The 25,833-nt window shown below is 44.4% G+C and overlaps 1 protein-coding gene and 1 non-coding gene across 10 annotated transcripts in view; one reads left to right on the top strand and one right to left on the bottom strand.

The window, feature by feature from the left end:
- Positions 1-2,561: 2,561 nt before the first annotated feature.
- On the bottom strand, positions 2,562-2,723 carry LOC114685828. The gene has a single exon (XR_003733504.1). It is a non-coding gene; the product is annotated as a U1 spliceosomal RNA (small nuclear RNA).
- Positions 2,724-12,181: 9,458 nt separating this feature from the next.
- Positions 12,182-25,833, top strand: part of Dclk2 (doublecortin like kinase 2) — a 133,515-nt gene continuing 119,863 nt past the window's right edge. For 5 of the 9 annotated variants that reach the window (XM_028860468.2, XM_028860467.2, XM_028860466.2 and 2 more), the window contains exon 1: positions 12,182-13,371. In XM_028860468.2, coding sequence (XP_028716301.1) covers positions 12,951-13,371 — 421 coding nt within the window. In that variant the 5' untranslated portion in view covers positions 12,182-12,950. The remainder of the gene's footprint in view (positions 13,372-25,833) is intronic. The other 4 variants (XR_003733503.2, XM_028860469.2, XM_028860471.2 and 1 more) reach the window with 1 other exon arrangement.

Below are 25,833 nucleotides of genomic sequence, written 5' to 3'. Positions count from 1 at the left end.
TTATTTTTATATTACTTTTACTGTCTCTTTAAAGACTTTATTATTATTATTATTATTATTATTATTATTATTATTATTATTATTGGTTTTTTTCGAGATAGGGTTTCTTTGTGTAGTTTTGGTGCTTGTCCTGGATCTTACTCTGTAGACCTCAAACTCACAGAGATCCACTTGGCTCTGCCTACTGAGTGCTAGAATTAAAGGCGTGTGCCACCATTGCCCAGCAAAGACTTTACTTTTTAAAACTACCTATTTGGGTTTCTTTTTTTTTGTTTTGTTTTTTGGGTTTTTTTGTTTTTGTTTTTGTTTTTGTTTTTTGAGACAGGGTTCTCTGTGTAGCTTTGAGCCTTTCCTGGAACTCACTCTGTAACCCAGACTGGCCTCGAACTCACAGAGATCCGCCTGCCTCTGCTGAGTGCTGGGATTAAAGGCGTGTGCCACCACCGCCCAGCTTTTTTGTTTGTTTGTTTGTTTCTATTTCTTCTTTTTTTTTTTTTTTTGGTTTTTCGAGACAGGGTTTCTCTGTGTAGCTTTGCACCTTTCCTGAGACTCACTTGGTAGCCCAGGCTGGCCTTGAACTCGCAGAGATCCGCCTGGCTCTGCCTCCCAAGTGCTGGGATTAAAGGCGTGCGCCACCACCGCCCGGCCTCTATTTCTTTATATAAGGGTCTATCCTCCTTTTCCTCTTTCTTCCAAGCCTATGTACATTTTTACATACATTGTAAACACTTTAGAGTTTTATTTCATCTAAATCAGTCTTATTGTGAATCTATAATCTTTCTCTAACCAGGAGAGATTTTAAATTGTTAAACTGTGTGGCTAGAACAAAAAGTGTCAGCCTTGCCTGCTGACTCCATCCACTTCAGTTTCCCAGTATGGCAGTGGTATATTTACAGCCAGTCCTGGACACCATGCTTTCTGCTGACTCTGGGAGGCAGTGGGTCCATTCCTCCATCCAGCAGCGTGTAGCCCAGAAACTTCTTCTTCTTCTTCTTTTTTTTGCTTTCTTTCTTTCTTTCTTTTTTTTTTTTTTTTAAATAAAAGCTACATCCACCATGCAGCATACTGCATGGCTTGAAGATGCCTCTGTGCACTGCAGTGGGAATCCACCATGAACCTGCCATACTGTAGCTCAAGTCCACATGCCACGGTGTCTCTGTACCTTGGCGTCTCTATATCTTGGCCCGCATGAGACATGAAGTAGAAAGCTGGTTTGGGCTTTATTGTGTACCAATTGTAGTTGCAAGTTTTCTCCAGTTCTGCCTGGGTCCCACAGCCACTCAGACCCAAATAAACACACAAAGGCTTATATTAATTATGAACTGTATGGCCATTAGCTCAGGCTTATTACTGACTAGCTCTTACACTTAAATTAACCCATAATTCTTATTTATGTTTAGCCAAGTGGCTTGGTACCTTTCCTCGGTTCTGCCTTGACATCTTGCTTCTTCTGTGTCTGGCTGGTGTGCTGTGGGATGTTCTGTATGGCAAATGTGTTGCTCTGATTGGTCAATAAAAAAACACTGATTGGCCAGTGCCTAGTCAGGAAGTATAGGCAGGACTAACAAAGAGGAGAAAAGAAAGAACAGGAAGGCAGAAAGACTCACTGCCAGCCACCACCATGACAAGCTGCATGTGAAGATGCCACGAGCCACATGGCAAGGTATAGATTTATAGAAATGGATTAATTTAAGCTATAAGAACAATTAGCAAGAAGCCTGCCACGGCCATACAGTTTGTAAGCAATATAAGTTTCAGTGTTTACTTGGTTGGGTCTGAGCAGTTGTGAGACTGGTGGGTGATAAAGATTTGTCCTGACTGTGGGCAAGGCAGGAAATCTCTAGGTACACTGGTGACTCCTGACTCAGCCTTCCTCTTCCCAGAATTCTCCTTGTCTGCTCATCCTACCTATACTTCCTGCCTGGCTACTGGCCATTCAGCATTTTATTTATCACCCAATCAGAGCAACAACATTCACAGCGCACAGAACGATATTCCACAGCAGTTTCTCTCTTTGGAAGAGGGTGTGCTTTCCTCTCTCTGAGTCCTTACCAGCTCTCACAGAGGAAGCCGTTACAAATGGAGCTGTTTTCCTCATTTCTCTCTTGGCGTGTTTGCTTCCGGCATATAAAGTATTTACTGATGTTTGCATGTTGCTTGTGTATCTTGACACTTTGCTGTAATTGCTTATTAGATCTAAGAGAGTTCTAAGTTGGAGTAGCCATTAGTATGGGCTCATGTATGTCCTTTGGGGGTACATTTTGAAGGGTAACAGCTTGTTGGTGAAATACATGCAGAGCTCAGAGCAAGAAACTTTCTGGAAACTGAGAGGAAAAAAGGTGATGCTAGTCACTACTGGAAGGAGAATGTCACCATCTGTCCAACATGAAGTCACATGCTCACCCTGGATCACTGGGTAAAGCTGGTGTAGCCTAATATGTATGTCCTAAGACCTTTCGCTATAGTAAACATCAAGGCATGCCACCCAAAGCGGGAGAAAGATGTGAGGCAGCCAAGAGGAATAAGTAGCTCATTGGAATTCTGTTCATTATATTTTTTTCAGGGAGAGAGAGTGTGAAGTCCCCCACTAAAGAAAATTATGCAGTTTAATTTTCTGTGTTTGGGGAAATTGTGAGAGTCAGCAAATCCCAAGTACAATGAATGAAACTCACCCTAGGAAAACCACCTTCTTGATCATCATATCCCCCCAGCCAAGTGAATATTTTAAAAGTCACATTGAGTAAAACAAAGTTGAAAAATAAACTTTAGTTTCTTCTTTCTTTTTCTCTTCCCGGACAATTGAGTGCTAACACCCTTAGCTGCGGCCAGCAAGGTAGACTTCCGCTCTGGTGGAGGCGGTCAGTGCCTGACCCTGTCTACTGCGAAGCCCTGATCAGCTGCAACCCAACTGCAGGGGAGACACCAATTGCCCAGACACCGTTCTCCACTTCAAGTGAGAGAAACAACAGATTCCTGGGTTAGAGGGACGCTCAGCATGGGTCTTCGACAGAGCAAAAGCACCTGGGGGGGGGGCGGTCAGCATGAACGTGCTAGTTAAACTGGAGATTGTTTGAACATTAGCATAAATAATGATAGTAATGAAATAAGATAGGATATGTATACACTGCTTTTCTCATCCCTGTGACAAGATGCCTGCTAGAGAGTTTAGGGCAGCGAAGACAGCTTTTGCTTTCAGAGGGTTCAGTCTGTGGTTTCTTGATCTCATGGGTTTGGACAGAACCTCATGGTAGGGAATGTGCTAGCACAGGTGTTCTGCACTTCTTGTCGGATCAGAAGTCAGAAACTGGTGGTTAGGGATAACTTTCAAAGGCATGTCCCAGCGGCCTGCTTCCCAAAGTTTCCATAGCCTCCCCAGATCAGGCCACCGGCTGGGGACCAAGCCTACAAAGTATAATCCTGTAATGGACATTTTATATTTAAGCCATAACAGTCTGAGTCAAAACTGATAAGGTAAATGAGTAAGCTGAAAGTTGGGGGATGAAGAAGGTATTCATGTAAGTTACAGCTTGCCTTCCTTCAAAGCAAGTGTGCTGACTGGTTTTATGTCAACTTGACACCATCTAGGGTCATCTGAAAGGAGGAAATCTCAACGGAGAAAATGCTTCCATAAGATCTTAATTAGTGATTGATGTGGGAGGGCCCAGGTCATTGTTGGTGGTGCCACCCCTGGGCTGGTGGTCCTGGGTTCTATAAGAAAACTGGCTGAGCAAGTCATGATGAGCAAGCCAGTAAGCAGCACTCCTTCCATGGCCTCTGCATCAGCTCCTGCCTCCAGGTTCTGGCCCTCACTGCTTTTGATGGTGAAATGTTATCTGGAACTGTGAGTGAAATGAACCCTTTCCTCCCCCAGTTGCTTTTGGTCATGGTGTTTCATCACAGCAACAGAAACCCTTTAAGACAGCAGGTATTGACTACGGCGAAGTTGCATAATGGTGACTCTTCAAATGTGATGAGACAAACGGAAATCGAGCCCCAAAAGCTCATTACGAGAAGAGTGCAGCAGCATCTGCAGAATTCCTGTCAAATACACACATTTTAAACCTAATGCTGCAGAAAAAAGGCAAATCCCAAGTTGAGGCATTCTACGAAAATAATTGTTCTGTCATCTTTCCACAGTGCCATGGTTGTGGGAGGCTAAGAAAGACCATGGACATGCTCTATCCTAAGGGTAACAAAAGGGACATGACCACTACACACGGCTGAGCTGCTGGAGTGGGTTCTTTTGTTTAGAAGACATCAGCAGGACACCTGGTAAGATTCCAATGAGTCCTGAAGAATAGATGGTAATAGCTTCTTGTCAATGGTACTTGTCTAGGTTTGATAGTTACATTGTGCTGTGTAGGGGAATGTTCTTATTTATAGAAAATACATAGTTAATTATTTAAGGATGATGAGACATTATGTTGGCTACCTATTCTCCATTGATTCCGAAAAAAAAATCAATCTTTATTTTGATTTTGCTCCTTCTCTATCAGTTTGAGCTTATTAGAAAAGAGGTTTTTCGTTTGTTTGTTTTGTTTTTGTTTGTTTGAGACAAGGTCTCATGCAGACCAGGCTGGCTTCAAACCCACTATGCATCAAGGACAACCTGGAACTTTTGATCCCCTACCTCTACAGTTTACAGGTACACATATCCCTACCAGTTTATATGGTGTTGGGGGTTGAACCCAGGGCTTTGTGCATAGTAGGCATGCACTTAGCAATTGAGCTACAAACCCAGTTAGAAAAAAAAATTTTTTTAGAAGGAATAAAACTTAGGATAAAAATAGTTTTGAGTATGCTGGTTAAGATTAAAACCAAACTAAGATAGGAGAAAAATAGTCACAGCTGACTGATAACATTTGTTCCTGATTAAATTTGAATTTCAAGAGTGTGGTGGGTTGAATGAGAAACATTTCCCATAGTCTGAGGCATGTGAGCGCTCGGTCTTCAGCTGGAGGCACTGGGTGGGCTTAGGAGGTGTGGCTTTGCTGGAGGAAGTATATTACTAGAGTGGACATTGAGAGGAGAAAGCTTTGCTACTTCCGGTTCACTTTCTGCTTCCGGCATGCAGTTCAAGAAGTTAGCTCTCAGCTTCCCTCTGCTACCACATCTGCTTCCTGTTTTGGATCATGGACTCTAACCCTCTGGAGCCAAACGCCAAAATAAGCTCTTGTATAAAATGCTTTGGTCGTGGTGTTTTTTTGTTGTTGCTTTTTTTGTTTGTTTGTTTTTGTTTTGTTTTTTTTTTTTTTTTTCCGAGACATGGTTTCTCTGTGTAGTTTTGGTGACTGTCCTGGATCTTGCTCTGTGACCAGGCTGGCCTCGAACTCATAGAAATCTGCCTCCTGAGTGCTGGAATTAAAGGCATGTGTCCCTGCCGCCGGCTGGTTGTGGTGTTTTATCACAGCAACAGATGAGTAACTAATCCAAAGGGCTTTGTTTTACTTAATCATTTGCTCCAAATAAACCTGTGCTTAAAAACAAATCACCAGCAACCTTTTCAGTAATTCCTTCTTCCAAATGCCATAATGGACTTTTTTTTAAAAAAATATTAGATATAGATGAATTTCTCCTTTCCTCCCTCCCTTTTCTCCTGCCTCCACCCTGTCCTTCCTTCCTTCCTTCCTTCCTTCCTTCCTTCCTTCCTTCCTTCCTTCCTTCCTTCCTTCTTCCTTGTGGTACTGGGGACTAAACCCAGAGCCTTGTACCATGAGCTACGTCCATAGCCCCCAAACTTTCCACATCATCTATTTGAAAATCTTGAGATTTGGGGTCACAGTCTGAGAGATCTGTACATGGACCCCAGTGTCTTCCCTGGAGGACTTCCACTTTGGCAAATGGTTTTATTCTACTAACAAACCCAAGTTGGGGTAAAGTTTGTGCTTCGGGGATTCTATGATCATACTAGAAAAATAGAAAAGATGTCTAACTTTATCTACCTATCCAAACAATAGGTCTAATGTCGAAGACACTGCTTGAACTAAGATTAAAACATAAGGAGGTTGTATATAGAAATGTATTAAGGCATTTTTCTGTGGGCTTTCCTGTATCATTCTAAGTTGTTTAAGAATTTCTTACTAGGCTAGAGATATGGCTCAGTAGTTAAGGGTATTTGTTGTTCTTGCAGAGGATTATCATCCCACATAGACGATGATTCTCATCACCCACATAGAAGTTCCCAATCTCCAGTTCCAGGGATCCAGTGCCCTCTTCTAACCTTCCTGGGCACCAAGCATGCAGGTAGTGCACATGCATACATATAGGCAAAGCACTCATAAAATAACATGAATAAATATAAATAAAAAAAAAGAGTAGTAAAAAAAATCCCACAGAATTACATTACAGAGCTGGTAAATCACGTAGAGAAGGAAGTAGGTGATTTCAGTGCCGTTCATGGAAAAACAATGGAGTTATTAATAATGGCTTGTGGTAGTACCTATCATTTACATAACCTGGCTCGGAGTCCCAGCAAAGGAATTTAAGAAGGCTAAGGAAATTAAGCAAGCTCTTAACAAGCAAAAATGGAAAAGATAGTTACTTGTAATGACTTCAACAGACTCCATTTTTCCACATATCTGTTAATCATGTAGGACCATGGTTTAATACTTTAAAAGCTAGAACTGGAGCGTTTTGAAGCCAATCATTCTAAGTGGTTTCGGTAAGTCATCTTGGAACAAACCTTTGTTCACATATGTCACAATTATTACCATAACTTCATATGTTATAGCAAGGTCAAGGATACCTTACCCTCTGAAAACCATCCCTTCAGAAGTGGTTGCCATGTTCAGAGCCCAATTTTAGACACCAGGGACGATGTGGCAGAGAACATGGCCATTGGGACTAAGGAACCTGAAGGGTTGACACATAGATTTCTCCTAATGAGGATGCTATATTATGCTTTTTTATTTATTCTTATTTGGTTTACGCATTTTTATTTTTAATTTTTTATACTACTAGTGATTGAGCTTATGGACTTGTGCATGCTTTGTAAGTTTTCTACCATTCCCCATTCTCTCTCTCTCTCTCTTCTTCTCTCCCCTCCTCTCTCCCTCTCTCTATCTTGTTTTCTTTTTAAGATAGGGTTTCTCCATGTGTGGCCCTGGCCATCCTGGAACTCTCTGTAGACCAGGCTGGCCTCGAGCTCACAGAGATCTGCCTGCCTCTGCATCCTGAGTGCTGGGATTAAAGGCGTGCGCGCACCTGGCCCGTTCTCTTACTTAGTTTGAGACAAAAGCCTTACTAAATTGCCCAGGCTGGCTTTGAACTTACTCTATAGCCCAGGCAGACCTTGAATCTGTGACTCTCCTGTCTCAGGTTCATGATTAGGCTGTGCTGTTAGGCCTGACTGGGACTGAGCTTTTAAACCATGAACCCTAGGAGTTCATGGACGGCACCAGAGAGAGGAATTCTAGGGAGAATAGTATTATTAAATGAAATTATGTTACAGAGAAATGTAATTTTATACTGTTACCGAACTATAGAGGTGAACGTATCAGTGACATTGAGATAACTACAATCAAGCACAGGCTTTCCACGGCTGTGACAAAGTGCCAGAGTCAACAATGGAAGAGAAGGGAGGGTTATTTTGGCTTTGGTTTTTAGAGGTTCCCATCTGTGGGTGCTTGGCACCATTGTTTTGGCCTGTGTTGAGGCAGAACAGCAGGGAGAGAAGGAGGTAAGTGGGAAAAGCTGGTCACCTGCCACTGGCCACAAAGCAAAGAGAGAGAGGGGAAAGGCAAAAGACCCTTTTGAAGGACACATACCCGGTGACCTAGCTTCCTGCCTTTGGGCCCCAGCTCCTGAGGGTTGCATGACCTCATGCCACAGGCTGGCGATGAGGCCTTTAAGATGTGAGACAGCAGTGGACATTTAAGATCTAGACCTTAACAACCTCTTTCATAAATGTTAAGCTATCTTCATATATGTATGTGCATGTGCATATATACACACACACACATAAGTGTATGTGGAAAATCTTTCATACATGCGGCAAACCATGACCCTTATCTGTTGTTTCAGATAGGCTGATAGGGTTGTGGGAAATGCGAGACTGTTTTTAAATCTAAATGTATCACAGTAAAATGAATGTAGGTTTATTAAAGAATACTGAACAAATCTGAATAATATTGCTGTTTCCATAAGTAAGATAAATGTATTATTTTAACATTTGGATATTTCAAATATGGGAAGGGAGTATAGAACATTTGAGCTGAAATAATCAGCTAATTTGCATTAGAAACCTACATTTAAAAGCATTCATTTTAAACCCTCAGTTAATGAAGACAGGCCACCTTGTGATTAATAGGCTTTGAAAGCTTGAAATGAACATTTTTTAGAGGTAGCTCAGCGAGGCAATTCAGTCTCTGCTGCTTAATATTTCCTTGTCTATAATCTGTTTCTTTAACCCAATCATGGCTACTAATTAATCATCATAAAGTCATTATTCTTTAACTATTCCCATTCCATCTCAGGGTAACAGGTACAGTGACGTGAGCAGTCTGTCACCTTCAGCATTTGCAAAAACATTGAATGAGCTCCTGACAAGAGGAAAACACTAAAATCACAGTTGGTCTTAAAACAAGTTATTCTATTTTGGATTTTAAATAAAGCCCAAACTACAAATGTCACTGGGAATGCAAGAATGTTCGTTTGGAGTGTCCCATGTTATTGGGGAAAGTTTTGAGTCTCTGTCTGTTTTGAGTTTTGTTAATAAAATAATTTAAGAATGGACTCAGAAGGAAGCTATATTAGCATTTTAAAAACAAACAAATAAACAAACAAAAACAAACCCCCAGGGCAGGCAAGCCGTAAATCTCAGCAGCTGTCTGGAGGAGCTGTCAAGAACAGATGTGGAAAGGGTTGGGGGAGTAGCTTCAGAGAAAAAGAGAGAAAGCCCAGAGTATCCCGGAAAGCATATCCAGACACTGACGAATATCCAAATAATAATAATAATAATAATAATTTTAACATTTTAAAAATAATAAGATTGAAAAAATAAAATTTAAAGAAAGAAAAAGGGAAAGTTAGTCATTCTGTATGATTCAGAAAAGCAGGCGGACTTAGCCCAAGCACCCAGCTGGGGCTCCGTGAAGAGACTGCACAGGGGCAGGGATTCTGGAAGGAAATATAAATTATTTCCTTAACTGAATAATTCATCTCCCCATCTTTTTTATTGTGCCTTAAAGTGAATCATCCTTTTTGAGGTGTGGTGTCTTAGCCAGGACTCTGTTTTGGGAGTTTGGAATGTTAGATTCCCACCCAGGGCAGAGAAATAGCTCTCCCTTGGTCACCACGGAGCCCTGATCAAGGCTGCAGCGACATTCCCGTCTCTTCATTTAGGAGATATAACTCATTTCCCCCTAAATTCTAGGGTCCACCTCTGAAGCCGTTCAGAGGGACTGTGTCCGATCTGGAGTTTCAGGCCCACTTGGTGCCTACAGGAAGGGTGATTCAAGAGCAGTCATGAACTGGTGCTCCCTCAGCTCCCCTGGCCAGAGAAGCAAGGATGCTCTCGGAGGTCCTGCTTTTGGAGTTCTTGCCCCTAAACTGCCTAGCCGGTTTCCACCTCCTCTTCTCACCACAAAGCAAATTGCCTGTTGGCTCTGGGAAATGGGAATCTCTAGAAGCAAAAGTGAGTACCGGAGTACTTTTCCATGGACTTTCACTTTTGACATTGTTAACAACAAATTGTGGAAAATAACAGCCACATTTCTATAAATATTTATGTTACGTGCTGCAAGAAGCAGGTGTGAAAGGACAGCTAGTCCTCCTTGAGGAAGCAACAAACGAGAAAATCGCCTCTCCCAGCCCCGCTCCAATTTGGATACTGGCTATGGGGCAGGGATAGGAAAGTCCTTCTGAACGCTGTATGTCCTTTCCCATTAAAGCTTAATGGGAAACACTGGGATTTACAATCATTAAAGGTTACGAAATTAAAAATTGTGCTTTGTTTCAAAAACTCAAGGCTACGGTTCCCAGGCCCTTCCACTAAGAAACAGTTACTTCATCACTTCTGCTCTTGGGAAAAGTGCTTGGCACACAGTGAACAGAAATTAAAACATGAGACAGCAGATCTCCAAAGTGCTTGCAGCCTAAAAGGTCCGTAGGCATCTTTTATGTAATAAGTAATGGGCTAGCTGGAAAACTGCCTTTCAAAGCGGAAGCCTGGGGCCAAAAAAGATGGAGACATGTCAAGGCCTTTGAGAAATAGAGTAACATGAGGTTAAACTGGGAAATAGTCAGGGTAAGTGTTTTTTTGTTTTTTAATATCAAGCCACTTAGTGGAGTATTTAATGAAGTTTTATTTAAACAGATTCTACCACATGAACATTTGCATTCTGCTTTGCTGGGCAGTGTGGACTTTGGGAGTCCTAGGCACTAAACAGGGTGCCAAAGACGGCTCTAAATTGCATTGCTAGCCTGGGTGGTCCAAAGGAGAAGTGTGGAGAACCAACAATAGTCCTTTGCTTTCTGCCAAGTTGAGCTTTTCTGCAAGAAGTTTCTAGAAGATTCGTATTGCAGATTGTCAGTGGAATTTTTACACCCACTCGATAGTCTGTGATTATAAATTATTATGTACTAAGAGCAGAAAGGAGTCATTTCTAATGTGAAAGAGGGAGGGAATATTGTGAGATTTAATTTCCTGTAGCTGAGAAATGGAACGTATTTGAAGTATTTCCCCCCAGATTTATATTCAAGTAAATGTTAGGTTAAGGGGAGTGACAAAACAATATGGAGGAAATTCACACCCAAGAGCGAGATAAGGCCATGATGGCTTTCAGGTGACCTATCTGCCAGTCTAGGTGAACAACTAGCAGGTCAGGCTGTTTCTGAGAAGAAGGCGAATATCCCAACAAGGGAAACGCCAGTTTTAAACATCTTACTGAGGAAAGTCTGCAGTTTCGTGAAACAGGAAAATCTGTTACAGGTCTATACATTTTAAACCATAAGGCAATCCAGATTCATTAGTCCTTGTCTCCTTGAAGCCCACCCGCCCCCAATTTGTTTGCATTAGCATTGAAGTGCAAGAGCAATTCCTTTTTCTCTGGAAAGTTTTTATGTTTACTTGTCGTGTTGTATGCCATGGCATGCATGCACACCGCAGAGGACAAGTTGCGGGAACGCATGCTTTCCTTTCATCACGTGGGTTCTGACCATCGTGCCCAGGCGATCGGGCTTGGCAGCAAGAACCCTTACCTACTGAGTCATCTTGGATGCCCATGGAACAATTTTTTTCCTCTCCCTCAGCTCTCAAGTTTTGGCCAACTAGGCCTTGATCTGCATGATATTCATTAAATACCTTATGAAAAGTGGTTGGCTTCAATGATGCTGAAGATTGTGTTTCCACCCATCCCTGTTCCACGCGGTTCCAGGACGTCAGCCCTTTATAAGCAAAGCCTCTTTGTCCTCGGACCTTCAAGGACAGTTTGGAGCTGCTGTCTAGAGGCGCCGAAGAACCAGGTGCTGAATCATTAATTTCATATGTCAGATTAGGGCCAAATGTCTTTGAGCTTCATCGCCAAAGTAAAATAACCAATGCTTCAAAAAAAAAAAATTTTTTTTTTGAAACACGCTTTTATTGTGGGTCAGACACCGCTAAAGATTTTCTGCATGATGGATGTCTGTCAGTCCCCTTCTATGAGAACCTCAGATTGAACACGTGCGAGCGTGAGGAAGAGCACAGGGGTTCCATTCTCTGCTTGCACATCCCCAATGATGGGATTAATGTTTGGCAACTGGCAAGCTTTCCACAAATATTTGATTAAATCAACCTTCCCCAAACCAATAACTTCTAGTCATTTATTCATTCAAAGTTACTGGAACTACCGCGTTAGTGAATCTGCAATAAAAAGTGTGAGGGATCCTCCCCCCCCCCAAAGGATCTTTAAATACAACAATGCATCCGTCGTTTATTAAAAAAAAAAAAAATGGACATCGCGTCCAAACCTAGGGTTATGTTTTGTATTTCTGGCCCTAGGTTGGCCTCGGTTCCTCCCCGGGAGGCGGGTTAAGGATGTCTTTGCTGCCCTTGAGTCTCCTTCCTTTGTAGTTTTTTTGGCTTGCGCGCGGTTACGCTGGCCCCCGCGGCTGCGGAGCGCGCAGCGCGGCCACGCCCGGGAGCGCGCAGCTCGGGCAGCCTGGCGGGCGGGGCGGCCTCGGACGGTGGAGCCGCTCCTGGCGCGGCGCCGCCCTCCTCCTCCTCCACCTCCTCCTCCTCACCTCCTCCCTCCCCGTGTGGTTTGTGGTATCCCTGGAGGGACAGAAGGTGTCCTCCCGGGTCCAGGCCCTGACAGGCAGCTGGGCGGCCGAGAGCGCGGATGCTCGCAGGCGTGCGCGCGTGGGAGGCGGCTGCGCTCTTCCCCGAGGCCCCAGCGCGGCCTGAGGATCCCCGCTCAGCCTGGGCGCTCAGTGGCCGTGGACTGGGCCTTGGGCGCGCGCGAGGTGGCGGCGGCGGCGGCGGCGGCGAGGGGTGGGGGGAACCCCGGGACCCCAGGCCGCGCGAGCCAGCCCCGAGGCGCCTCGCCCACGCTCGCTCCCCTTCCCCTCCCCCGCTCCGCTTCCTTCCTCCGTCCAGCGCGGGCCGGACGCGAACCGGGGGCCAGCCTCGGGGACCGTTCAACTTGGCGGCTCCCGGGCCCGCTGCCCGCGCGCTAGTTGTGAGGCGTGGCCGGGCGAAGGAGGCGCTTGGGGGGCGTGGGGCTCCCCAGCTGGCGGCGGCGGCGGCGGCGATCGAGAGGGCGCGCGGGACAATGAGCTGGGCAGCTGCGCGCCGCGGCCGCCCTTAGCTGGCCGAGCGGGCCCACCTGCCGGCATGATGGCCCGAATGGCCGAGCCAGGTGTCCCGCTGCTGTAAGGCCGGAGCGCCCAGATCGCGGCGCGCCCCGGGGCGCCGGGGACGTTCCTTGATTAATTCATTGATTTGTGGAGCGCTCTCCCGAGCAGCCGCGATGGCCAGCACCAGGAGCATTGAGCTGGAGCATTTCGAAGAACGGGACAAAAGGCCGCGGCCGGGGTCGCGGAGAGGGGCTCCCAGCGCCTCCGGGGGCAGCGGCATCTCCGGCCCCAAGGGCAACGGGCTCATCCCCAGCCCGGCGCACAGTGCTCACTGCAGCTTCTACCGCACGCGGACCTTGCAGGCCCTCAGCTCGGAGAAGAAGGCCAAGAAGGCGCGCTTCTACCGGAATGGGGACCGCTACTTCAAAGGCCTGGTCTTTGCCATCTCCAGCGACCGCTTCCGTTCCTTCGATGCGCTCCTCATGGAGCTCACCCGCTCGCTGTCAGACAATGTGAACCTGCCCCAGGGCGTCCGCACAATCTACACCATCGACGGCAGCCGGAAGGTCACCAGCCTGGACGAGCTGCTGGAAGGTAGGAGGGGCGGGCACGGCGCGGCAGGTGCAGTGGCTGCGGCCCGCTGCGCGCTTCCCCCCGCCCAGTGCCGGGCAGCCTGCCGGGCGCTTTCTAGGCAGCCTCGGGGATCCTCTGCCCCTCTGTAGTTGGTGTTGGGCCCGGGGTGCACACATGCTCTCTCCTTCCCAGGAGATTTGCCTTTTTTAAAAGGGAAGAAAAGTCTAACGATTCGAGACAAACACAGACAATGGTACCTCTAAAATGAGCCAGCTTATTTTGGCTGGAAGGGCAAACTGTTGGAAAGCATGGCCCTCCAGTGAGGCGCCGGGCAACCCTTGGTGGAGCCCAGGGCAGCACCTGTACTGTCCCCGTGTTTGGGATCCCGCACACTTTCTGTGCACAGCTGTGGTTCTGACTTGCTTAGCTTTTCACTTGTGGCAGAAGTCACTTGAAACCAAGAGGGGCGACCCAACATAGCAGGTCTCAACCTTGGCTTCATCTTGAACCATACTGGGGGCTTTTGGAAATACAGGTGCCTGGCCCCACCCCTTAGATATTCTGATGTGCTTGGTTTTAGGGTATGACTTGGGCATTTAGAGTTTTGAAAGTTCCTCAGATGATTTCAGTGTGTAGCCAAAATGGACAGCTAGCCGTGTTTAAAGGATTTTCCACATTTGGTCGGCAACGAGGTGAATCAAGGTGAATCTATCCTGCCTTCTCCCTGAAGACAGTAACTAGGGTCGGGGAACCAGCAGCAGAGGCCTATTAGGAATTAGTAATCCTGGCACACCAACCATGCATCACTCAGAAGGACTGCTGGCAATATGTTGGGCCATTCTTGAGTTCCTGCAATACTTACATGCTTTCAGGAAGGGAGAGGTGGCTGGTAGTTAAGAAGCTGATTTTTAATTCTGAACAGCACTCAGAAAGATCAGGCAGATCCCTCAGTGTGTATGGACTGAATGTTTACATGGAGTTACCTCTCAGGCATCTTTCTTAGTGCAAATAGGGCATTCCCTGTAGTCATAGCAACAAGAGGGAAGAAGCTGATCCCTGAACTAGGCGGTTTTCTTATTTCAGCAGGGGCTTATGTTCTAAAGTCATTTTCTCCCTTTAGCAGATGAGGAAATGTAAGCACCATGCATGCCCGGGTTACTAATTTCTAATAGCCCTCAGTTTATGCGTTTCCTTTTACAGTTCACCTCTTAAAAAAAAAAAAAAAAAAGGCGGCCATTCTGAGGAGTCCTCAAAGTGGCTGAGTTTCTCTGTTAGTTTCATCAAATGGTACTCTTGCTCTGGCTCCCTGACAACCCAATAAAAATTAAGTTGTCTTCTTGTGTGTAAGTTATCAGCAGGAGGGGGCTAACTAATACATTGTCTTGGTGAGTTCTGGTTTTAAAGGCTAAAAGAAGAGGGCAGGAAATCTGTAGGTGTGTCAGCTAAATGAAGATAGCATTGTTGAGAGGACCGCATTACTTTGTTGAGACAAGGTCTCACCATGCAGCTCTGGCTGTCCTGGAACTCGCTATGTAGAAGAGGCTGGCCTTGAACTCATAGAGATCCACCTGTCTCCAGTTTTCTGAAAACTGTTTCTGAAACCAGATTTCTGTCTGACCGTCAGAGTAGCAGCCCAGGGAGAGACTCAACACTGCCTGTTGAGCAGGCACTTGTGATGCACAGGTCCTCAGGTGATGTACCTACTCTACCTCCAGATGGCTAATAATTTTACTGTCCTTCTCTGAAGTTATTTTGACAAGGTATTGTTAAGTAAAATTAAACTGCTTCAGAAATGACTGTGGTCATCAGAAAGTGAAGAGCATTTTCTGGCTTAATGAAAACACATGTTACTTATTGAATCCTAGGGGATGGGTGGCCTTCTGAGTCACTTCAAGTAGGTGGTTGGGAAATTTCCTTGAAGTCTTTTCACTGCCTGGTAATTTGGAGAATGGAGATTTGGGCAAACACCGACTATACATACAGTTCAAACAATTGCACCACATTGTAAATAATGGTACAACAAATGGTTTCTGCGCCTTTGTTGACTTGGTTCAAGCAGTTTTCATAATATAAAATGACTGTAAAAGGGAAAATTAAACTTCTTTGGTTATAGTAGCAAGATGTCTAATAGTGGATCTTTCTGTAATAATGGAACCGTGGCACACGCCTGTGATCCCAGAACTCCAGAGGTATAGGCTGCTGCAGAATCATCAAAAATTTAAGGCCAGCCTGGTCTAAATAGTAAGTTCCAAGCCAGCCAGGGATACATAGTGAGAACTTGTCTTTAACACTGAGCCATCTTTTTTTTTTTTTTTTTTTTTTTTTTTTTTTTGAGTGTCTGTCATGCAAGCGTGGGGACCAGAATTTGGATCCCCAGGACCCACATACATGCTGGTAGATGTGGAGGCTTGCCTGTAATCCTAGCTTTGTGAGACAGTCAGGAGATCCCCAGCTGACTACTGAGACCATGTCAGTAAGCCCTGGGTTTAATCAAGGTGAAATTAATTAATTTTACCTTAATTAAGGTGAAAGAGTGGTTGAAGGTAAGTCCCAGCCTCAGCCTACCACATGCAAGTCCTCATGTGTGCCTACACGTATGCAGACATGCATCTACACACAGGAAGTTTCAGGTTTCGGTTACAATCATGTGCTCCAGTGTTCAGATTGGTCCCGCTGAGCCAGGCGGCTCTCTGAAGTTACTCACGTCAGGGAGAGTACAGGGACAACTGTGTCTTCAGGCTTCTCCACTTCCCGTGAGTCAGTTGTTAAAAAACGTTTCGTGTCCTTTGCCTCTCCCAGGCCAGCAAACATACTTTAGGAGCGATGAGAACAAGCTAACATTGACTTCAGTGAAGACTAGAGAGCTTGATTCAAGACACAGCAAGGCTCCATCCTAGCCGCCAGCCTGATGAACTCAGCGGACAAAGGAAACGGGCATGGCCCAGATTTCTTTTCTCCCGCCCTTGACCTTGAACGTCTCTGGAGGATAGAGCTGACCTGGTGCAGGACAGTGTTCCTCCAGCGCGGTGACTAAGCCAGCTAGTTGATTTATCCAGCTTTCTGGATTCATGTTGCTGAGTGGGCAGAGTGGACAGGGAGTGTGGGAAGATCAGGTTGAGCCTGCCAAGCTGGAGTATCTCTAAAGGTCCATCGGGGTGTCCACATCAGGGCTTGTAACGTTTTCCCGGCTCATCTGTCCCCTTTTGCCTAACACAAGTTGTACCTAACCTCGTTGTAGGGATATAAAATGATATCACATTTACTGAAAGTAGATTGTGAAGAAATTTATCTTATTTACAATTTGTTTTATTACATTTGTTTCTGTGTACGTGTGTGGGCATGCACGCCACTTTGAGCATGTGGAGGACAGAGGAAAACTTTTAGAAGTCTGTCTCTCTGTCCACCACTCTGCTTTCTCTGGGAACAAATGTAGGTCATCAGGGTTGGCAGCAGACTGAGGCTATCTTGTTATCCCTGAGGAATTTTTTTACTTTTACCTCTGTGTGTGTGCGTGTGCGTGTGCCTGTGCGGCTTTGTTTACCAGCTGCATGCAAGCACCCACAGAGGCCAGAGGGTTCCTGGAACTGGAATTATAGGTGGTTGGGACCTCACCTGCGTAGTCCAATTAGTGCCCTCTTGAGTCTGTTCTCTACAGTAGACTCAGGGCAGCCTGAGGGCAGGGGTCTTAGTCAATAAAGGCATTGACTTGGAAATAGTTCTAATACTTCGTCCTAGGACGTTTTATACAAATAAATGTTGGTTATTGGTTGGTTGGTTCAAGATATTTGTAAAAATATATATTTTGAAAAATTGGATTCTGTTTTAGCTAATGTAATATTTCATAGTCAGGGGAAACAAAATCTTTGCAAACTTCCCAGTGTGGGAGGAATGACTCTTATATAATAACTTTCTGTGACTCTCGCCGCCCTCTTCCTCAAGTATGAAAAGCAGATGTGCCATACACAGCTGCAGAATAAGTCCTTTGCAGAAGAAGAATTTTGGATTTTAAAATTTGAGTGAAATATTAGGGGAAGAAAATGAGAATTTGGGAGAGCAGTCGTGAAATTGTAGTATTGTACAGTAGTACCCTGGGAGTTATAAGACAAGGGCAATATTTCATGAGGTTTTAAGCCACGGACATGGGTATTTTATGGCCCTGTTTTGTGTGATAAAGGGGACTAGATCTCTCTGACAGTGATTGGTAAGCTCCTTCTTCAGTATTCGTAGACAAAGAGGTGTCTGGCTAGGGCCTCCCCTCTTCCCATCTTCCCACTGAGGGTGAGAGAGCTGTTTCTGCTTACCACTACCATCATTTACTAAACGTTGTAGCTGTAACTATTGAGTGAGACATTGTGCTTGGTTCATTTCCTCTTACCACTTACAATATCTGGTGAGAGACATGGCTGCTGTATCCTCTGTGCTCAGAGAAGATAAAGAAAAGCTCTTTTGTCTAGTGTAAGAGGTAGGCATGACACTTGAGCCTTTTAAACATTCCCCGCTCCAGTTCTGGGGATCAGCGCATGCTGGGCAGGCAGGGCTCTGCACCTCCTTTGCTATGAACTTGCATTCCTAAAGCTGCTTTGCTCCACCATCCACTGAGAAGTGGCGGGTGGTGTGAGGGCCAAGCGCTTCTGGGTTATGGACTGCTCTCTTCACGAAGGAGGTCCACGTGGGCTTGTCTGCTTCTGCCCTAGGAAGCTGCGGCCAGGAGCTGCCTTTGTGATCAGGAGCTGTCCCTCACTAGATGCTCGGCCTCCAGAGCCGTGAGAAATATATTTCTGTCTTTATGAGTCACCTAGTGTGATTGGTAGTTAACATTGATTATCGACTTGACAGGATCTAAAAATCAGCTAGTAAACAAACACCTAGGCACGTCTGTAAGGGAGTCTCTAGATTCTTTGGAAGACCCACTCTAAATGTAGGTGGCATTGGAATGCTAGACTGAGTAAAAACTGGAGAAATCCAGCTTAGTACTTGGATTCATCGCCCTCTGCTTCCTGATTGTGGATATAGCTGCCTCATATTCCTGCAGACATGACTGATGGACTATACCTGCAAAGTATGAGCCCAGATCAAACCCTTCCTTAAGTTGCTTTTATTATGCAGTGGAGAAAATAACTAATACACTTGGGTTATGGATTTTTGACATGGCAGCAGAAATGATTTAAACATGACTATTTCATCTTAAAGCTCCATAATCTTAGGTAACATCTGTAGTGGGAGAGATAAATAATGCGGACCCTTTAGCCCCTTGTCTCCTTTAAGAGTCAGTCAGGCTGGGGCTGGAGGGATGTCTCAGTGGTTAAGAGCACTAACTGCTCCAGAGGATCCAGGTCTGGTCCCCAGCACCCATGTTGGGCAGCTCAACAACTGCCTGTAACTCCAGCTTTAAGGGATCCAGTGCCTCTGGCTTCCGTGGTCACTGCACTCACATACCCAAGTTCTCTCCCCTATCCCCTCCCCTCCTTCACCTTCTCTCTCTTAAAATAAATTTCTCAGAGCAAAAAATGTTGGTCAGGCTGGGCATGGTGCTACACATCTGTACCCCCAGTACTCTGGAAGCAGAGGGCAAAGTATCATGGCAAGTTTGGTCAGAAGTTGTTGCCTTTCTAGAAAGAAGGAATGGAAGGACACTGGTTTGGTAAGATCAGTTTACATGCTTTTGCTTAACAGGGTAATGTTTATTAACAGTTCAAGTAAACACACTAAAATAGCCTCATTGTGACCTGTTGTGTTACCTTTTGTTTGTTTGTTACATTTTGATTGCAGGTGATTATAACTTACATCATGTACTTTTACCTGTATGGTCTTTCATTGGCCAAGTGGCACTAGGCTGTCTGGAAACCCCAAAGGATCTACCCGTCTTTGAGGTTATAGGTGTGGGTCTCCATACTTGGCTTTTAAAAAATATATTCTGAGGATCAAACTTGGGTTCTGTCTTAGTTAGGGTTTCTGTTGCTTTGATGAAACATGTGACCAAAAGCAGCGTGGGCAGGAGAGGGTTTATTTGGCTTACACTTCCATACTGCTGTTCATCATGGAAGGGAAGTCAGGGCAGGAACTCAAACAGGGCAGGAACCTGAGGCAGGAGCTGATGCAGAGGCCTTAGAGGAGTGCTGCTTACTGGCTTTGCGCATCATGGCTTGTTCAGCCTGCTTTCTTATAGAACCCAAGACCACCAGCTCAGGGATGGCACCACCCTCAGTGGGCTGGGCCCTCCCCCATCAATAGCTAATTAAGAAAATGCCCTACAGCTGAGTGCAGTGGAGGCTCCGTCTTTTCAGGTAACTCTAGTTTGCGGTCAAGTTGACAGAAGACTAGCCTGCATGCGTCCTAAAGCGTGTGCAGCAGCCACCTTACTGGCTGAGCTATCTCCATAGTCTGATAGACGTATCAGAATATACATTTAGATCAATTTAGGTTGTTGAGCTCTTCCTTAGAATATCTTTCACAAATTTAAGATTAGTTTTGAAATAGTGATAAAATTCTTTCTTACAGTTAGTGATAGTCTCTTCCCTCTTTCTAAAATAATTTATTTATTTGTGTTTCATGTACATTGATGTTTTGCCTACATGTGTGTTTGTGTGAGGGTTTTGGATCCCCTGGAACTGATTGGAGTTACAGACAGTTTTGAGCTGCCATGTAGGTGGTAGGAATTGAACCCAGGTCCTCTGGAAGAGCAGCCAGTGCTCTTAACCACTGAGCCACTTCTCCAGCCCCTCTTCCCTCGTTTTCTTGCTCATCATCTTCATCTCTTAATAGTATTTTGCCTCACCTGAAGAATCAAGAGGAAGAAAGGAAATCATAGAAATGTATTACTGGTTGTGTGCGTGTCCATTAAGTGTGAGTGAAAGAATTTGAAAAATAGTCCAGTGGATATCTGTCCTCTTAGTTTAGTGGTCAAAGGAAGTAGATGGAAAGTTCCACACGAATCTTAGAGTAAACTTAAATACTTAGGAGCCCGGCTTCTAGAGATACTCGACACACGGTCTTCAGAATCTTACAGCAAAATTATGTTCAACACCCCACCTCCAAGTGCTGAGATTAAAGGCATGTGCCCTGTCTAAGTCACGTTTTCTAACTCTGAACAGACCATGTGGAGATTGGTAAAGCTTTGGCTGTGTCTCCCCCGCCTCATTCCCTTCTCTTCCGGGTGCCCAGGCTCTCTGACACACACAGCTGCGTCTCAGGCCTGCCCTGCCTCTTATCTGTCCTTCAGATGTTTCCCGCTTGCCCCAAACCTTCTCATTCTTGGAAAGTCTGTCTGTCCATTTGTCTTTCTCTTTTGGACAAACGCCTGTTTTCTGAATCTTTCATTACTTGTATTGAATCTCAGTCGTAATCGTTATTACTTGCTTAAACTGAGGACGAAACTTTGCTGTTAGATTCATGCAAGATTAGGGATGAAAGAGGATGGTTAAAGGACCCCAGCAGCTGGGAACCACTGCTTAGATGAGCCAGTTAAAGGGATGCTCCACTCACGATGCCCCAGTATGTTTGCAGATATCATCTTTCAGTTCGAAACTCTTCCCATATTATCCTTACACTTGTACAGTTTTTTAATATTTACCTTTTTTTTTTTTTTTTGGACAAGAGTCTTACTATGTAGTTCTGGCTGGCCTGGAACTAAGATTCACCAGCTTCTGCCTCACAAGTGCTGGGTTTTAGACATACATAATCACTCCTGGCTATATTTGATTTTAATTGACACACAGGAGTTATAGTTATGGGGTATTGTGTGATATCTCAATGCATGTACACAGTTTCAATGATTAGATCTTCAAAGGAATTGGTGTAACTATTACCTCAAACATTTTTTTTTTTTTGTTTGTGCTAGGAACTTTTAAAGTCCTCTCTGCTGTTGACCTTGAAACATTTCACTTAATTGTTGTTAACTGTAGTCATTGTTATGACTGTGTAGAACAGTAGACATTGTTCCTCATATTCCCCAGATATCAAAAACCTGAGTATGTTTGTGTCCCTTGAAAATAAGGATAAGGATGGCGGGTGGGTGTAGCTCAGTGGTAGAGTGCTACTTTACAAGATTCCAGCACAGTGGTTCTCAACCTGTGGTCGTGACTCCATGACCCTTTTATAGGGGGCACATATCACATATCTTGCATATCAGACATTTATATCACAATTCATAACAGTAGCAAAATTACAGTTAGGAAGTAGCAATGAAAATAATTGTATGGTTGGGGGTCAGCACAACATGAGGAACTGTGTTAAAGGGTCACAGCCTTAGGAAGGTTGGAACCACTGCTCTAGCATCACCACCAATGACAATAAAACAATCAATACAAAAATCTAGCATCCGAATTATAGAAGCTCAGTGTTGACTACATTGTAACTTAAAAGATATTTATAAAGACAGGGTATGCAAAGGTTTCATCCTCCAGTGCTGTGCACACACAGTGGCCATGAAAGAACTGGCGAACCTCAGGACCTGTGGGCTAGCCATATAAAAGGGCAGGTGCTGTTTGTGCCAGCTAAACTGCTGTTCCCGGCACCGCTTCAGTGCCTAACGATGAGTTGGTGTGTGGAACTGATGTGATGGCTTCAGAATGCCGTGCACGGAGCCAGCTGTATACTCTGACGAGCTGCCGTTCCTAGGAAGTGTCTGTCCTCTGCCCTTAACTTGCTGTGAGCATACCTTTATATTAGGTATTATCTTATTTTCCTGACTAACCCCTGGCCAAGTTATATACCTTGTGCCTAAAGAGTTAGAGCTTTGAGCTGTGTGACTGTGCTTCATTTTGAAGTAATTATTTAGATGTGTGTTCCACAATGGGGTGATGAGTTCATTTTATCCTGAAAATCGGCACATGGTTAAAATTCCCACTGTGAGCTCTAAGGATGGCTTACACTTGACCAGCTGTGAGGAGCTGAAGGCAGACCACGGATCTGTTAGTTTATCTTACTGTGAGATCCATTTTCAGTCTCATTAGTGGGGTTTCTGTTCTCACATTTAGCTCATTTCTTAGGTTTTAAGACAAACTCCCAGATCTCTGTGCAGAAACCCCAGTATATGGACATACCTCTTTCTTCACATCTGTGTCCACAGTAGCGTCTCCGCACCTTCCTTGGTGGAAAGCATCATTACCCCGACGGTTGGATGCAGCTTCAGGAGAGGACTCTGCTTGCCTTTCAGATGTGTGAGAGAATGTGGTCACGGAGGCCACCCACATCACTTTGTGTCTGCAGCAGATGAAGGCGGCAGGGATGCTCGCGAGACCTAACACCCAAGGGTAGAGTGCACAGCGCACCCCACTGGAGCAGGGGATTTTGTGTTACCTTGCTGACTCCTATTCTTTTGAATTCTGGCCAGTGTACAGTTTGGTTAGAAACCCAAGTAAATTGTGTGACACGGTAAACTAATAAAACAGCCTTACTTTTTCCTACTCTGCATTTTTCTTAAGCAGCTATGTGGGGGTGGGGTGGGGGGCTCATCTTCTGAGGGAGATGTGCACCTTAGACTACAATGCACCCCGTATCTCGCAAACGTTAGACTTCACGAAGAGCAAACATACCTGAATGTGCTTTTCCTTGGTTACATTCTTTGGGGGGAACTCTTTCCTTAGTTTTGGAAATTAGGGAGACACTGAAATTCCTAAGATTTACTGGTATTAGACCTTAAATGTCTGTCAATGTTTTCTTCTGCATTGCCTTGTTTAACTGTGGTATATGTGTCTGTCAGTGTATCTGTCATTTTCTCTAGGCGGGAAGAGTCTACACTTCAGGTTAATTGGGTTTTGTTTTCCTTACAAAGTTGTCTGCCTGCTCCTACTACAATCTCAGGGTCCAGATTTTATGCCACAGACTTCAATGTGAATATGACTTGAATGTCAGGATTTTTTTAAAATAAACTAATTAGTGCTATTAGACAATTACATTATAACATGTGAGAGACTGTATTGACTAACACAAAAGTAGTCTAAAACTGCTGGTGTATGAAGTCCCCATTTGGTAAGATCACATGTAGTTATCCCACAGCCAGCTTCGTTCTCAGCAGTCAAAAACTTTAAAGCTTTTAGTTTATGAGGGGGAGGAGATACTCACACTCACCCTTAAACAACCAGCCTAGCACCGAGAGGCCCAGCAAGAGCAGATCTTTAAAAAGTAAAAAGTTGAGCCGGGCGTTGGTGGCGCACGCCTTTATCCAGCACTCGGAGCAGAGCAGGCGATCTCTGTGAGTTCGAGCAGCCTGGCTACCAAGTGAGCTCCAGGAAAGGCGCAAAGCTACACAGAGAAACCCTGTCTCGAAAAACCAAAAAAAAAAAAAAAAAAGTAAAAAGTTAGGTGTTGGAAGAACAGGTCAGCAGTTCTCAACCCTTTGGAGGTTGAACAACTCTCTCACAGGGGTCGTCTAAGACCATTGGGAAACACAGATATTTACTTATAAATCTTAACAGTGGCAAAATTACAGTTGTGAAGTAGCAGTGAAAATAACTTTATGGTTGGGGTCACCACAACACCAGGAAGTGTATGACAGGGTCGCAGCATTAGGGAGGTCGGGAACCACCGATCTGTGTGCTACATTGTAACTAGGGTTTGTTTGCAGAGTGACTAGGGAAGGTAAAACCTTTCTGTGTTTATATCCCATCTGCTAGTGACTGTTTCAGTTGAACGAAGGTGAGGCTTGTATCTGCTTAAGGACAAAATCACCTATTAAAGAAACTTTCTTAACCAGTTAAAGAATGATTGTGAGAAATTAATAGCTTGTAAGCTTAGTGTGCAGAAATGTGTGTGTGTGTGTGTGCGCGTGTGCGAGCCATGGAAGCATAGCTCTATTCTCTGGACATCTTGACTTTGCAAATTTTAGAATTGGTCTGCATGTTTCTGGTAAAAACATTGTGAAGGGAAAAGGTGAGAGAGGAAAGGAGTTATAAATACCTGTAACTGCACAAGCCGATGAAGGGGCTTGCTCTGTCTCCTGTTCTTCTGAGCTTGTGTGCAGAAGAAAATGAAGACATAAAGGGGAAAGCGGGTCTGTAGACCGGTATGTCAGCTGTGCAGGGACTGGGTGATCAAGGGAGATTGATGTAGTCAATCCGCTCTCTTTCTTTTATTCTTGTTTTTTCTTCTTATCTTGATAAGGGATTACCACTGACTCACTATCTCCCTGTCTTTTAGGAAACAAATATCTTTTCTTACTAAAGTTATTTTTTATATATTCCCCTATTACACATAGGTTAGGTTTTGGGTTAGAACATTTATCAAATTTTCATCCTACATAAAAATGGCAAGACTTTTTTGATATGACTGTGAGTTTTTCTATAAAATTAAATGATACCACCATTATGTTTTTCTCGCTAATACACACATGGGCATTGCATAGCTCTATTAACTTGATTTAACCGTTTTTGAAATTCTGTGCAGTTTTCTTATGGTCACACTGTGAAGATGATTCTGTGGAGATGACAGCTGGGTGGTGATGGTTGGGAGAGATTTCAGGTGCCGCTGTAGAAGCGGTGTTACAGCTTAGGGTCAGTCCCTGCTTCTCCCGGGCAGGACCCCAACTCTCCCTCTAAAAAGAAGACATTGCATGTCCTGAGCATTCCTTTTCATACTCCTGATCTTACTCACTTGTGCCTTTGGGAGTCTCCGAGGTTTGCTATTAATCAGGACTTGGAGAACACTTTTATAATAGTTAATATTGACATTACAGCTCATCCTCAGGCTTTCTTTTCCCTGTTTTGGTAAAACATTTATGACTTATCTGATATAGTTACTATATTAAGGGTGAATCTGTTTGTACTAAATATATGAAATAATATATTCTTTATGAATTATATCTCAGATAAAATCTTAGCATGTAACCTTGCATGTCAAAAAGTTAATACTAAAATTATTGAGTAAGTTATATATTTCTTGGAAAAAATAACAGCTTTTCAGTAGGAATTTTAGAAATTTTGGAATGTAAAAAAATTAGATATTGATAAATGAATAGGCAAGTAGTATAACTTTTGTGCTGTTCTTAAACAAAAGCCTGATTAAGCTTTGTGAGAAACGACTATCATTTAACTTACTATTTGCTCCCATCTAAGAAGCTGTAGGAAAGGCTGTCCATTTGACATTATAGTTTAAGTTTACATTCCTTCAGGGAAAACAGGGCCTGCAGGACGCTTTCACTTTGCGGCGCTCCTGTGATTGGGCGGATGACACTAAAACTGAATGTACTTAGGCCAGCTGTGTGTGGCTGCAGTGATGGCTGTGGAAGGAGGACTGCAGTGAGAAGGATTTCCGTTGTTTTTTGTGAATATATTTGTGACCCAATTATTTCAATCAGAATGAACTATTGATGTACGTTTATTTTTGAGACAGGGTCTCGCTGTGTAGCCTAGACTGGCCCGAAGCTCCTTGCATATCCTAGAGGCTCCTTACACTTGGTGGCAGTCTTCCTACCTCAGCCTCTTGCTCCTAGGACTACCACACCCAGTGCGATCTGCCTCCCTTCTCAGTGTGTAGCTCAGGCTGGCC

This window comes from Peromyscus leucopus, chromosome 6, assembly GCF_004664715.2.
Source record: "Peromyscus leucopus breed LL Stock chromosome 6, UCI_PerLeu_2.1, whole genome shotgun sequence".
NCBI lineage: Eukaryota > Metazoa > Chordata > Mammalia > Rodentia > Cricetidae > Peromyscus > Peromyscus leucopus.
Note: the sequence above shows the minus strand (reverse complement) of the source record. Positions and strands in the feature narration are given on the sequence as shown.